Source organism: Filicampus tigris, chromosome 4 (genome assembly GCF_054856515.1).
Source record: "Filicampus tigris isolate MCC_2025a chromosome 4, RoL_Ftig_1.0, whole genome shotgun sequence".
NCBI classification, from domain to species: Eukaryota; Metazoa; Chordata; class Actinopteri; order Syngnathiformes; family Syngnathidae; genus Filicampus; species Filicampus tigris.
In genome coordinates, this window is record NC_141220.1 from 15,860,686 (window position 1) to 15,876,860 (window position 16,175).

The window sequence follows — 16,175 nt, forward strand, 5'->3', positions numbered from 1 at the left end:
AAGTTGCTCAGGGCTCAGATAATGACCAATCATGGCTCACTTGTTGTCTGAAGCTGAGCCATGATTGGTCGTTGAGCTAGCTAAAAACGGGTGGATTTCCCATATTCCACAAACACAATATTAATCAGAATGCCGTGTTTGGACTATTGGGCCTGCATTTAAAAAATATTCTGGAAAAAAATGTATCTTTGGGTTCACTTCCACTTTAAAGTAATAGTGATTGTTTCCACACAGCAGAGAATATATGGCTGTGAGTATTGCTGTATATACGCTCTGTTTATGTGTTGTTGCTGCGTGTGTGTTAAAGTAGCAGTTTTTCAAAGGGTAATAATTAACTTCTTTGCTAATTTTGATTAGCCTCCATTATATGTCAGCATTAATTAGAATGGTTTATTTGTATCCTGTAATTGTCTGGCAACCTGTCCAGGGTGTACGTCACTTCTCATCCAAAGTCAGCTGGGATAGGATCCAGTTACCACTGACAAAATTGAAGGATAAATAATCACTATATGATGATTTTACAGCTGGCACAACATAGCAATAACATTTTATGTTTGCTTCTGTAAAGAGTGTTTTTAAAATGATGATTATCCAATTTCATGGGGGGAAAAACTAACTGAATTCCCTCGCCACCTCATCTTAAGGCCAAGATAGACCCAAACGACGTTGGCCAACAGTGACAGACGCTTACCCCCTGTGGCGTCCGGCCGGATGTCGGCACGTCACACTGGAAAAATACACCGCAATGACAGACAGTGACGCTGATCATTAAAGTACCTTCTGCGCATGCATAAGATGTAATACCCTTCCACACCATCGGCGGCAGTAGTCACTATTTCCCATTGTTAGAAAAATCCAACAGGAAAGCTGTTGGCCGGGGGCGGATTATAAAAAGGTAAACAATGCATTCAGCTATATTCTTCGCTCACGATCAACTCCCATGCGAAGTAAACCATCACGTTCTTGACACGGTATTGTCAAATACTTACGTTGTCAACCCTCGCTCTTGTACTTGTAAGAAGATTAAGGCAGTGAAGGCGTGCTTACTGTTTTTCCGCATTTGTCACTTCCCGTTGGTGCTCCGAGCGCTGATTTGCCAGCTAACAGCTAATCAGAGTGACAAAATGTCGCGACTGGCAACGCCGATTCGACATGCGTAACCGCCCCCAAGACGCTTACGGACGGGTTACGACACTACGACGGTGGCCACTACACCAAACATACGGCGCATTCAGACGCCGCGACGCTTCACGACCTCAGGCGTCGGTTTGGTCTTCCTAGGCCTTAAACCAATCTAATACACAGCAGGTCGACATATGCTAACCAGTTACCTGTACTGAGAGACAAAACAGTATACAGTACATTGCAGAATGGTGTTATCAAGTGACAAAGCAAAAAAGTATTAGTTATAATGTTAGTTATTATATATATTTTTTTTTATCCAAATGGTATTGTAACTGTATTTTCAGTTGAACTTTTTTTTCCTTTAAATATTGTTCTGGCTTTCAACACTGTTTAGGGCAATTGTATTATAAGAATATGCAGTGGACCACAAATAGCCCTAGGTCCAGACTTTGGACCCCTGTGCCTTAGCCATCAACTAGCAGAGGACTGCTAATCATCTACATTCTGTGAGCGAAAAGCCAATTTAGCAGGGATGAATGAGGATAGCAGCGGCTCCCAGGTGACGCAGCCTTTCCCGTTTCTGCAAGCGGAGCTGAAGCTCCAGTCGGACGGGATGGCTGGACCTCCAGAGACCTCTATATTTATCTGACACAGTAACAAGCCGCTGTCAGGCTGCGGCATGGTGCAGTACAGCTGCAAAGGTTCCCACTGTGAAACACCACCGCAACACTCATCCCCTATTTGGAACCCAGGAAGGGATGACGGGCGGAATGTCATCATTCTGTGACTCATAGCACAGACGGAAAAGAACAATGGTTGGCTCATCAGCCATACTTCACACATTTCAATGTTGAGAACTGACGCCTCCCACCTCAAATAACCTCCACCAGCCTTCCTCACGTCCCACAAAGGAACAACTGGTGATCGCTGTTGTTTGTTTTCCACTGGCTTACTGAGGTGGCTGGCCAAGAAGCTCATGGCCGTGCCAAAAGAGCTGGGGAGGCCACCACCTGTGCCCATTAAGCAACTGCACCGGACCCCCGAGGGATCCCTCCCAAAAAGGCGAAAGAGAAAAAGGAAGGGGAAGGTGAAGGTCATTTTGAACGGCATTAATCAAGGGACAATTTTATGGATTGTCTTCTGACTTGGAAGCATGCAGCCTATCGCCCAAGAGCAAATCCTCCACATTCTTTCATTCATGTTCTCTCCATACTTGTCAAGTTGTACGCTTTTGGCGTAATTTGTACTGGTGGAATCACTCTTTGGGTTGACAGGTATGTTTCTGTAACTGTAAACAATCACAATCACTGGCATCCATGAAATTTACCAAACCTTTGATTTTGTCAGTGTGCTAACACTCGGTAGTACGAAAGCTGGAAAATGGCACCCTAAGTAGGGCTGCTCGATTATGAAAGAAATATTCATCACGATTATTTTGGTAACAATTTAAATCACGATTATTCATTTATTTTTATTTATCTTTTTAACACAAGAAAATATTTAAACATAAAAAATATGAAAAACACAATACATTTCTTTGAACCACTATAACTATGCAAGTTCTTTTGGGACCAAACAAAATCAATTATAATGTACATTTAATGTAATATATATAAATTAGTTATAAAATAAAAAAGTGCCAAATGTATGAATAATTTCCTTTTCTATACAAACAGTGGCTATAAATGCATATTGATAATCTTTTTTTTGCGATTATGCCAAGTTTATAATAGTGGAGTGTAATAATCGTAATTGTAATTGAATTTCGATTAATTGCGCAGCCCTAGCGCTAAGATTGACTATGGTGAAATTAGTTAAATATTGGACAAACATTATCTACTAAACTCATTTTAAGCCACTTTCAATAGCGCTTATCCCAGGCAGGGCCAAAGTTCCAATTCTTTAGCACTACCCATAAAGGGCACAACACTAAACATTGTATACGAGTGTTTCATTGATTAATAATTCATATGATTCACCATGGTACAGCATTCATGATTTACAGCACTGGCTTTCATTACGCTAGCTCTTTTCACGCTGCACTTCAAACGACACGTCAAACCGGTTCATTGTGTGTGGTGAGGGGCGGGCAGCACGGAATGGAACCTTGCTGGATGGTGTAGCATGGCAAGAGGACGTCAAGAGTGACGACTCGAATTAAAAGAATGTTCTATTCGAGAGCCACCATGACGTCAGACAAGCTCCTTCTATAATTATTACTATTTTGGTTGAATTGTTTTCAGGTAATAGCATGAGGACATTGGAGGAAGCTTTAATAAATGCGGTATTGTCTCAGTGTTCTGAGGTTTGGGACACACAAGAGATGACGTACAGTGATGCATTTTAAGAAGACATTGTTCCTGCCCACGCTGGCAACTGGGGCGCTGTCGCCGCCTTTCCGCACTTTTGCACGGACCTTTCACACTGAGCGATCGCAAAAGGGCTTTAGGGTCAAGGGTGGGCTGAAGCCTTGGATCCATGAATCTTAAAATCAAGTGACTCGACTCAGACTTGAGTGCAAAAAAAAAAAAAAAAAAAAAAGGTACAAAATGTGACAGTGCTACTATAAAGAAGCAATATAAAATGTTTCACATCCAGAAATATCCTACCTACTCACATTCTGCTCGATTCTATTTAAAGAAATTACATGAATTCCACCAAGTGGTAGCTCCCACCAAAGGGTCTTACTACACAGACATACTGATTGTTCTTTTTTTCATTTTTCATTATCATTGTTAATATAGAGTAAGTCATGCACAGGCATGTTATGTCACTGCTAAGTTGGCCCAGCCATGTGTGAATGACTGTGCTACATGAAAGCATAGCATGCATGGGGGTGAGGGGTCAAGATGGACAAGGAGGCTGTGAGGGGGACAAATAAGCACACCAACCTACCACCACAATCCTTCGTGCTTTCCATTTAAAGCAGAAGTGAAGGGAGAACTACCGCCAAGGGCCCACCCAACTCCGGGAGAGGAAGTTATGCAGTCTTATGAATGAGTGGTAAAAGCAAAACGGATGAGTCACAGCCTCAGCGCTGCGCAACAAGACCGCACCGCAACTTATGGACGCCTCCAGTAGGCAACGATTTTGGGGGCTGACACAAACAGCCATGTTGTGTGCGAGACTTTGTGGGCCCTTTAAGAGTATGGTCAAGTTAAGAGATTAAAAAAAAAAAACAGCCAATCAAGCCGGAGAACCTTTGACAGAACTTATTTATAGGAGTTAAAAAGCAGCAGTCATCACTGCATGAAAAGACATGCTGTTCACATTTAGTCACACTTTACAACTTTGTCATCGAGAATGATTTGCTAACATGCTATCTAACTGAAACATTATCCAAAAGCAACCCAAACCCTGTTTCCACTAAGCGGTTTGGTTCCATTTTTTTTTTTTTTTAATCAGTTTCAATGTAAAGAGTATCAAAAGGATTCCTCCGTTTTCATTGAGCCTGCACATCAGTTCCAGACACCTCGGTTAAGTAACATGCATTTGTGGCGGTGTTGATCTCCCTTGACACACGTCTATGGGACTCGGGGCGGGGCCACTCTAATTGCTATACTCAGCCCTTATGAGTATGTTACTTCCATGGACTGTCGTCTCATTTGCACCCAGATTCTTCACAGGCGTGAGTGGTACTACATAGACACTCCCACCACACGCCAAAAGCATTTGCCCGTAACTCCTGTCCCATCCAATTTACAACTCGCCGCATGCCTTCTTTGTCGGATGCTGCACTGCCATTTCATTCGACAAACTGTATGCTTAGGATAATTCTAACTGCAATGTTGCTCAAGTTGTCATATACTGCTGTTACTGTTTTTCTATTTTTTGGGGGGGGCGTCCGCCGTCATTAGGTCAGCACCACAGACAGTTTGGTGGGGTACAAACATACCAATAATCAGGCCAAATATGAATATTTAACCCTATTGGATGAGTGTCAAAGGTTTGATTATCGTATATCACTAAAAGATTATCCTGAGCCTTTATCCTGTGGTGTCACGGTAAGTTTTTCTGCCCGATCTCCTCGGAAAGCAGTCAATGTTAAACCTTTTTAATAATTAGGTTGGCAGATCCTTATGTGAGTGATCTACATCAACACAGAGTCGGAGAAATTTTCTTGACCATTATTTTCGTCATCTTGTGGAGTCTCTCACATTGTAGAAATCAATTAAAATGTTAAAAATGTATATGTGTGTATCTGGCTTTAGTCAATCGATGTATATTGTTATGACCATTATGGTACACAACTGATCCCCACCAGTATTTTTTATTGATATTGAGAATTGTTTTGTCAACCTGTTTAGACTGAAGCCCCATCATCCTGTCAACACACCCCATGGTGGAAAAATTTAAACTGTACCACAGCAAACTGACCTGAAACGTACTTTTTGGTAGAAATGTGCCTGATGACAATCAATTAAAGTGATTCCAACAAGAGACATGTTTCTCTTATAAGGACACAACTGTGTTGTGGAGGGTACCAAAGGTGCCAGAAAAAATGATAAACAATCCCAGCCAGGTTAAAATGACCAGAGGAAGACATGTGCATCACACATTACGTAAGTTACTTCCATGACTTAGTCGTGTAGGGTACCCAAATAAAAGCACTTGATCCGCCATGTCAAGAGAAGGCCTCGCTAGGAGAAGATGACGGATCCGATTAGTCAGATGTCTGTCAGGTGGCAGGCATGGATGACGGATGGAGTGGAAGATCTTAAGCATTAATGCTGGCAGGGTGCCCACGCTGCCGACGAAATGGAGCGGAGTGCGAACGGTGCATGTGTGGGCAATCAGACTTTCAATCGCACTTTTCCTGGTCAGAAATCTCAGGTGTTTTCCGCAAAGTAGTTCAGAGTTTTGTGGAGTGTCTGTCAAGACATTCTGTTATTAGACTGTACTCCAATTATGACACTTTTTCCCACTATGAAGGGGATCCTCGGTTGAAGCCAGAACTCCGGTCTTACGGTTGCTTGGTAGACGTGAGAAAACCACTCAGCACTGAACATCTCAGTTGGAAGGAGATACTGCAAGAAATGATAACTAAGAATGAGAGTGTCCCGTTTTTACTTCTCAACAAAGCATTTTATTCAAGTAGAGGCCAGCTGCAGCAAAAGTGGAGACTGTGGATTGTTACTGCATGTCTTAGGCACAGCAATAATGTATATCCACAAACTATTCAAATGACACTGGATATCTGCACAACTAAAAAGCACCCAGCAAGGTATTACTTGTACTACTTGGACACGATTGTACGGGATTTGGTGAAGTTTAGTAAAAATGAGAATAATAATCATCATCAGCAGCAGTATATCAAAACCAAATGTCAAATAGCTGACCTGAATTATAACTCAGGCTGTGTATTCCCTTACGACTCAGTGAGTGGAAATCCTACATGAAAAATTGAAAAACGTTCATTCCATCAAAGCATAAACACATAAAAATCCTAACACCTCGAATATCACTAAATCTTTATAACAGGCATGAATGGAGCACGGTCTCACTACAGGGAGAATATAAATCATGTGGAAGTCCCATAAATCCATCAACAGCAAGTACTCTCTTTGGATACTCTCGTTTTCCAGTAACATTTTTTTTTAAATGGAATTACTCACTTTAGTGAGATAAAAAAAAAAAAAGATTCCTCAACAAAACAGATCAAGTTAATTAGGAATATGAGCTATGTAACTGTATAAAATATTCGCTGGATAGCTTTGGTAAAATATGGGTCGTCATATCACACAAAACAAGACACTGCACATATCGCCTGCAAAAAAAAAAAAAAAAATCCCTCCTGTACTATAAAATGATCTTAAGTCACAGCACTCAGCACAGAGATATCCAGTGGCTCTCTGCCAAGGAAGACGTAAACATGATCAAATGCAAAAAAAGAAAAAAAGTCTCTTGGGTCAGCGCAGAGGCTCTTTTAAGAGTTAAGGCTGCAAAATGCTGTATTGCTACAGACCTTTTGTGTTGAGTTCAAGACAAAGACACTTAGACACACACACACACACACACACAAACACACACACAGACAAAAACAAGTACTAAACAGCTTCCTGTGTAAAAATGTCACATTTTCTGTACTGCAAGATAGATTTCTTCAAAGATAGCGCAATGAATGATGAATGATTGGTTTTTGTGTAATTCCTTGAGATGGTGAACTTTTATCAAAATTGTAAAAAATAAATAAATAAATAAAACCAAAAAAATCCAACAATTTTTCAAATTGAACTATTACTATAAATGCAGTTTTCCATGTTCCACATTCCACATACATTATTTCATTTATTGAGATGCACCTGAATATATTTACATGTTCTTGAACCTCTGCCTGAAGAAAGGTTCCTGAAGTGGACTTGTCTAACCTTCATTTAGGACCCCTGGGTCCAAAAGGGAGTGACAACTGAATAGGTTTTGCCGAAACACCCGCCTTGAGAAGCGGGCATGTCTAATTTTGAATGACAATGTAGCTTTGGGCCCGTCTGAGGCAAACACAGGACTTGAGAGGGCTATTTGAAGCAGGCCAGACACGTTTTCGTCACAAGATCCCCCTACCGCCTGCCCTCCTGGTATCCCCCCACTCCAAACTCAAAGCAAACAGCATGTAATGTCAGAGGATCCAAGACCTAAGCAAACAAGCCAGTTGGCCGGTGCCGCAGTGATGAGAGGAGGGCTCGGACAAGCGCTATCTGACAGGCGGAGATGTTAACAACTCCTGATAAGCAGCGTGGAGGAGAGGAGCGAGGAGGAAGCGGCAGTGGAGATACTGACAAGGACAATCAGAGATACAGGGAGGGGAGTGATGGTTTACTCCAAGACTCTTTTTACTTCTTCCATCCGGTTCCATTAAGCCCCTATCCCACTGAGGGGCGAACATTTGGTGAGGTTAGTGAATGAGCGTTCACATCAGGGCTCGTTCAAGATCGCAAATGTTCGATAAAGGTTCGCAGTTTTAGTGATTTTACTTATAGAAAGGACATTTTGAACATGTTCAAAAATTACCTCGCGACATGAAACGTACAGGCGAATGTCTGGCGACCATTTGCCGAACGTTTGCGGCCTTGAACAAACTCTGATGAATCCTGACGAGAACGCAACATTCGCTACCCTTCGCAAACACTCGCAAATGATCGCCCCTCAGAGAAAAAATGTTTTTCGTAAAGTTATTTTAACAGAATTTAGTCAAATGCTCAGCTGAAGGCACAACACAATTCATTATGTTGATTGTAGCAACTTTGTTATTATTTCTTTATTTTACAAATAGTTTTATTTTACATGCTTGGTCCTTTTTGGTGATGTAGTTGTTTGTTTTTGCAGTAGTCATATTTTAACCTGTGTAACTTTGGTTTTTCATTTATGGCGGCTTAATTTTTACCTTTTGGAGTTTTTAACGATAGTCCTATTTAAACCTGCACAACTTTGCATGTTTTAACGGTTGTCGTGTTTTTTACCCAGACAACTTTTGGAGTTTTTACAGTAGTCTGTCTACCAGTACTTTTTTGTAATCTGTGCAACTTTTGAAGTTTTTACTCAAATTTTTTTTTTACCAACACACTGTTTGGCATTTTCCCTTTAGTTTTATTTTAACATGCACAACTTTTGTGTTTTTCATGGTAGGAAACAGCAGACTGACGACTGACAAGCACAATCAGAGATACAGGGAGCAAGAATTTATTACCAGGCTGTTTTCACTCCTCCGAGTGCTTCACTTTGGCAAGAGCTTAATGTGGAGCTGGTACACTTGACATTTGTCTGATATTTCCCCCCTTTGAGCCTCTTTTCACACAGCTCGTCAGTTACAGTCACTCCGGGCATTACTCCTACTCAGGTCGACCACCCCGATAGAGCAGTGTTTTCCAACCTTTATTGAGCCAAGGCACAAAATCTCACGGAACACCACTTTGCATAACGATTCACAAAAAGTGGATATACAGGTTAATGATGCACCTTCTGTCATCTAGCTGAAGAGCATTTGATTGTTTTGACTCATATTATATGTGGTTGGGATAGATAAATTGACAAAAGCAGTTTTTTTTTTTTTATTAGAAAATAATTATTGTTTTGTCAAAAGAATTGATATTGGATGATTTCTCATGGCACAGTAATGTGCCACAGCACACTAGTCAATCACTGCGATAGAGCATTAACCCATCTTATTGTGTCCACCATCATTCTGCAAAGTGTCCTGCTGTCTGGTGAGTGGACAAACATGTGGCAAGCAGACTTGTGCCGTTGCTCCGTGAACAAGCTGTGGAAGGCCTGGAGGCTACAGTGGTGTACTATAGGCAGACAACAGGCTTCCTCGCCTCATGGAGTGTAATTAAAGAGGCGGCTGGACCGTATTGACGAAAAAAAAAACGCTGCATGCCCTTGAAGGAACATCTGCACTGGAGAAAAATAAGCCAATTATGTCGCTGTGAGTGTGTGTGTGCGTGTGTGTGTGTGCGTGTGTGCGTGCGTGCGTGCGTGCGTGTGCAGGAAGGAGAAGGCCATTATATTAAGTCTTTAAAGCAGCTGCCTCAAGGAATCTTCAACTGTTTTTCCACCTTACATTTGTGACATGGAATTCACTTTAAAGGGGACATGCACAATTGAGAAAGTTCATTTTCCAAACGAACTAGTTCAAAGTTTAGTTCACACATTTTAAAACGGACTAGTACATAATTCAAAATGTTGAATTATTGTTCAACACTATGTTGGTGTGAGCCATTACCCTCAAAATACTGGCATTTCCTCATTATTGAAATCCATTCTGTCCTCACTAGTAGACGGCTGCAACCTTCACCCACGAGGAGAAAATTGTTGGTTGAATGCTCTTTTTTTAAATTTGTATTTTTTTTTTATTTGTAATTAAAACAAAAACAGGAGCCATAGGCTTCATGGCTTTGGGTTGCCAAATAAGTTCTTTATTCCCCTAACCGTGCGTTAAGCAGGGTTTTCTCCTGAAAGTCATTCATTGAACTCATTCAGCTACAACACTGTGCACGTATTATGAAACACAACAAGTTGAGTCTCAGGAGTTCCTACCTACCAATCAAATGTAACACTGCACATCCAGGTAAATATTTCGAGAGCCAAGATTTCCCAAAATGTGTCTGTGAGTGCATCGTTCTGAATTATGCCAAATTATGTCATAACAGTAGGGCGAATAGACATAATACATTGGCCAACACAATACTCAGTTTCTTCTTGGCAGCTAGGCCAGGTGAAGACCGACCTGTTTAAGTAAGAGCTACACGGACATCCTATCATGTCAAAGTGAAAAGCAAAGCAGAGCTGCAGTGTTATTGGATGCAGATCAGATTCTGATAAGCAGAAGATACTTGATTGTTCAGTGAGGGTGTCAACATGTTGGATCGGCTTTACTTATTCACAAGCATAATTTGGAAGCTTGGTGATGAAGTATCATCGCCACAATGTCTTTATTATTTCACCGTTTCACTCACTTAACAAGACTTAGGGCTGAACAATTAGTCACCCAGTAGTTGTCAAGGTAACGAAAGATGTCCTCTCATTGGCAAATCCCGCAGCAGGTAAGCAGTGGCACATTTGCGTGGGAAAAGTATCATCCCCTTCATAAAATGGCTGACTGCAGCCAGGCTTGAAAAATACTTTACATCATTTACACCTGAAAGGTGTTCTATATTTCTTAATCCTTGACGTATTTTGATGATTAAAACACACGGGAGCTGTTTTGAAAAGCCCAAAAAAATTACATAATATCGGGCAGCACGGGACTGAAATGGATAGTACACACAAATGGCAGTTTTAACGTTCCAGGTTCAAATCTTGGCCCTGGTCTTGCAGTGTGAAGTTTGCATGTGATCCTCACGCTTGCATTAGTTCTCCCTAGATAGTCTGGCTTCCTGCCACATTCCAAAACTGTTAGGCTCATTGAAGACTCTAAATTGTCTTGTGATTGGTTATTTGTCTGTGTCCTGTGATTGGCTGGCAAGCAGTCCAAAATGTATCCGACCTCTCAGCCGAAATCAGATGGAATAGGCTCCAGCTCAACTGTAATCCTAACAAGTAACACTTTAGAAAATAGATGAATGGAAAATGTGTGTCCTTTAAGGTAAAGTTTCCACATACTGTGTTGTTAAATAAATGTAATATACAGCCTCTAACAGGGGCAGGGAACTCCGGTTCCTCGAGAGCCATATCTTGCCTGTTTTGGATCTCTTCCTACTACAACACACCTGACTCAACTGCTCTGGAGGAACCAGAGTTCCCTACACCTGGCCTATAACATTACAATGTGGCTCTGTTGCTGCTATGCTCAACCTGTAGCCTCTTCTGTGGCTACTTCTTATTTTCCCACAGTGTCCCTCCCTCAAATCATTATCTGCAGCCTTGAGACTTCAAGGCCCTTCTAGATGAATGCATTTAGCCTGACCTCGGCCCGGGCCTCTCAGAACTCTCTTCAAAACATCCTCCTGCGTGGCAGAACAACACAGCGTTTCACCATATAACACCCTAGACGTACCTCCCGCACGGAAGAAACCGACGGGACTCCAAGGTCACATTAAATCAAAAGCACCATTGACAACATGGTAGCGGTTTGTAGATCCAGGAAACCTCAAACAACATATGTTTTCAAGCAACTCAATTCCATTCCCGATGTTTTATGGATCTAAACAATCAATAGCAACATGCGGGTCAACCAACCATGTTCACAAATCAACTGAAAGCACAATAAAGTCCATCAGGAAGTACTGGAGAAGTCACTCGGAAAAGGTCGCTAGCTTGATTTCCACTATTTGTTCTGAGGGCTGTGTGTAGGAGAGGACCGGGGGATGGGTGGTTGAGACTCCCAACCGACCATGGGAGCAGTAAACAGATCTCCAATAGAAACAACTCAGAGAAATATTTTCCCACCATTATAGGCCTATGGCCACTGATGAGAGGACGAAGGAGCTGAAGGTAAAGACAGAACCAATTTCTTAATCAGTTTATATGTAATTCATCTTTGACGTATGTGATCTATTATATTAAGACTTCATCCACCAAACTCTTTTGAGATTGGAGATTCTTTAGAATGGAGATTCTGGAGAATGTTTAGTGGATCAAAACGGACAACGACTATTTTACGTATAAACGGTTTTGAAACTAGACAGAGCCATCATTGGCCCCTTTATGGTGTAACAAAAAAGTGTGTGACCCTCCCCGTACGCTTGAATAATCATTCATGACCCTGACCTCTGGAAGACAATGTTGCAAACAGTGCATGGGTGGCCAAAGGATGCAAGTCGAGGAAGAGAAACACAATATGCTGAGAAGAAAGTACTCCACTACAGACAGCATCAACCAGTCAAATCTACTGTAACTTCGATGCCATGTTCCACCCACAAGAAGAGCTTGGGACTTGCTGCTCGAGTGTCTAATAAAGGTATTTTGTTGATTTAAATTCTGTCGTGAGTAAATTTCATGTAAATTACGTCATTTAAATGAATGAGAAGCAATTGGTCGAGCGCCTATATTGTCCTATATGGCTCTCGCACTGCGTGCGGGTCAGCTGTTATAAAATACGTTGGTTTGGCACAGAAAGAAAGGAGACACGTGTCGCAAAAGACTTTATTGCCCTTCCCTTCAAAGAAGAGGAAGTAAATTTGAAGTATGGCACACAAAACAACTGCGTCCCAATGGCAGCCTAGAACTCTTTTTTTTCATGGGGGAATGATGACAACAAGCGCCACATAAGCTCATTATTTTATTAGTTTCGACTGTCCGGCATGTACTTCTAACAACGTCATGACTATCACATCAAAAAGCCTATTTTACCACATGCGACATGGCTCCTGTTAGCTGAGGCAGGGGGACTTTTTTACTCTGACTTGCTGTGTGTCAGGCGATCAATTCATCCTCATACTCGTCAATATTTTGAAGCTGATGTAATGCCTTCTCTACTATGTAAGATTTTTTTTTAGATCATGGTGACCAGCAGCATTTCTCAATACAGCCGTGGGTTGCTATAGCAACCTGGCGGCGCCGTCCCAGCGCAACATGCGTAAGATTAAGTAGAGCAGTCGAATTGACTGGCACTTTTTTAATACCATAAAATTATAATACGGTAATGAAATATATACAGATGTAGGAAAAGACGAGGCCAGGAGTATCTTATCTTATCATCTATATACGCAGAATAAAAACACATCAAAGTTTGAAAGCAGTCAAAGTGACTATTTACTTTACAGTCAACCACGACTATTCGCATGACCAGCCCGGTTCACAAATAGCCAAAATTTGTGGATAATTGACGGCCATTGAAATGTCGTGGGGAAAAAAAAACAAAAAAAAAACTAAAAATTCTCCCTACAACACATTCACTACATGAAAATGGGGCAGGAAAACCTACGCCCCCCCAAAAAAAAACAACAATTAGTTAAAAATACTAAACGAAAGAAAACCTGACTGTGTATGATGACAAACCTTGGACTAGTAACGATGGCAGCACAGAGCACCCCTGGACTGAACAAGATTGTGCCTTCGGTTATCTTATTTTAATGATCCCATCAATGACATCATCGATTGATTGGAAAATTATGACGTAACTATAGATCTTCGATTTTGCATAAATTCTAAATATCTGCCGATCCCATCCAGCCATCCATGAGATCTGTGTAGTCTATCCGAAATACAGTATTTAAATATAGTTTCAAACTCATCTAAAAAAAATCCTTTTAAAAATAAATGTCTTACAGATTATGATTTCGGAAAAATGCAGCAAATACACATGCATTTAGCCTTTACAAACCGTAAACAGCAATTGTCAAGCAAAAACATGACTGCTGTCATTGTTTAGCTCGAGCTTTTTAATAGAAACTTAGCAGAGGCATAGACTTTCCAAAGTGTCTGCTAACAACCCAGACTAAATTTAGCTCCTCCTTGGCATACACAAAGAACTCTTCACTTGAACAATCTTCCTTGACACCAATTACTACTTTTCTATTAGCCAGAGCTTTGTTGTCATCATGTTTTGAACTATCAGAACACAAAAATACAATAAAAAATGTGAATACGTAAGTTTTTCAACAAATGACAGAAGATCCACAGAAGAAAAATGAGTAGGTGAATTTGTGAAGCGCAAACCATGAATTGGTGGGAGTTCTTCAAGTCATATGACCATGTTCTGAACACATGACCCGACCAATGGACGAGGGTTAAAACAGGGATGACCCTCCACAGGATACTTCAATATGCCCCCTTTCATAAATGGTAAAAAGGAAGAAAAAAAACTTCCCTAAGGCAAATATTTAACTGACATGGTCCAGACAGGTAAACTAGCTGGTTTCTTGGCGGAGCAGCGGAGGCCTCTCTAATGCCTGCGGCTCTATACCGCTGCACTCCATAAATAGCCGGATCCAAAGGAACCAGGAATGCCTATAATGAACAGAGCGCAGATGTTTGCACTAGCTAGGTGAGGACGGAAATGAAGGGAAAACACGGGGCGGCTCGGAGGGATTTGCCCGTCGCTGTTTGCTGTGATAGTAAGAACAAAAACCAGGAATAGCGCTCACCTTTCTGGCATCTGTTGGAAGTCCAGCATCTGTACTCCTGTTTGTTATTGAAGGTGGTCTGTTGACACAACGGGTTGTCCTCCATGATGCCCGGACAGACGTTGTCGCACTCCTTGGCCTTCTTATTCCCACTCACGATGTTGTTGAACTCGGCATCCATGATGAGAGACCAGTCTACCGAGTCCAAGTAGCACAGCTCGGGGTTCTTCTCGATCCGGATGGCCCCGCGGGTGACGTTCCTCAGGTTGTATAAACCGATGTCCTTTAGGCTGGTCATCTCGTAGATAACCAGCGCGTAGTTGTAGAAGAGGTTGCGTCCGCGGATGATGCTCAGGTTGGGGAACAGCGTGCTCAGGCTGTCCAGGCCCGGTACGCGGAACAGCAGCAGGTAGTCGGTGATGATGGTCAGTTTGGGGAAGCTGAGTGAGCGGAACACCTCCTGGTTCTTGGTCTTGCTGTTGTTGGTCTTGATGAGGAGGATCTGCAGGTAGCCTTCCACCACCGTGCAGTTCTCCAGGCGCTTGAACTCGCTGATGTCATTCCGGATGTCGATGCTGGGACCGCAGACTGCAATACAATAGAGGAACGCACTTCAATGGATGATGAAGGACAGATGTCAGCAGAAATGACTAATTCTTTCCCAGACCAAGCTAAGCAAGCATAGCAAATTGATTGAAATGCCATTAATCTGTTCCAGCAACCCCAAAAACATTAGTAATGTATTTTTTATTAAGAAAAATAGAACTGCACTATACAGACTGTAATAAAAGAGAATTAAAATAAAACAACTTTTATCATGTGTAATTACTGTACATATTGTGGTATGCATGCGTTAGATATGCGCCTTTAGTGGGTGTAGTGATGTAGACTGATGTCCGATGCTGGAGAGGGGTTGGTCTATTAATCTGCATGTGATCATTTGGGAGATGAGTTGTGGCCTACAGCAGCTACTTCTGAGTGTTTTCAAATGAACTCAATTGTATTCATATAAGCTTTGCATGCATTAAAAAAGGCAACGGAAACATTTTTTAAATAGACGGAGTAAGCATAGACGGAAAGCCGCTTTATTTAGTCCGCCATCCGTCTGCAGTCCGTCATTAGTCTATTTTTCGCGGCAAGGCTTCGATGGACACGGCGAGTATGGGGAGGAAAATAGTGAGTTGCTGTTGCTTGGGGGACAGATTTGAGTGTGGCGGGGTGTTGCGAGACAAAGTTTAGTCGGACTCGCCAAAAGACGGCCGTTTAAGATTAGAGGCGGATCGGCCTATAGACAGATACTATTTTTTCCCCCCAGAAAAAAAGGCGAATGACGGACGATGGAAAGGTACCCACGCTGCAGACGGATGACGAATACCAGAATTTTTTAGTAATATGACCAGCTCTCTTAATTTGATGCATGATTGGCCAAGCCTATTTCTTTGTAAATGCTGTTATATACAAAAACAGAATATTATGATGTTGTCTGTTAATATGATCCCTTTTTTTTCCAAAGCTTTTCAACAATATCGTGAGCTTGCGTGAGCTTTTCGA

The 16,175-nt window shown here is 41.7% G+C and overlaps 1 protein-coding gene across 1 annotated transcript in view; it reads right to left on the minus strand.

The window, feature by feature from the left end:
- igf1ra (insulin-like growth factor 1a receptor) overlaps window positions 1-16,175 on the minus strand; it is a 106,185-nt gene that overhangs the window by 74,539 nt on the left and 15,471 nt on the right. The window contains exon 2 of the mRNA XM_086027687.1: window positions 14,646-15,212. Within this exon, the coding sequence (XP_085883813.1) occupies window positions 14,646-15,212 (567 nt within the window). The remainder of the gene's footprint in view (window positions 1-14,645; window positions 15,213-16,175) is intronic.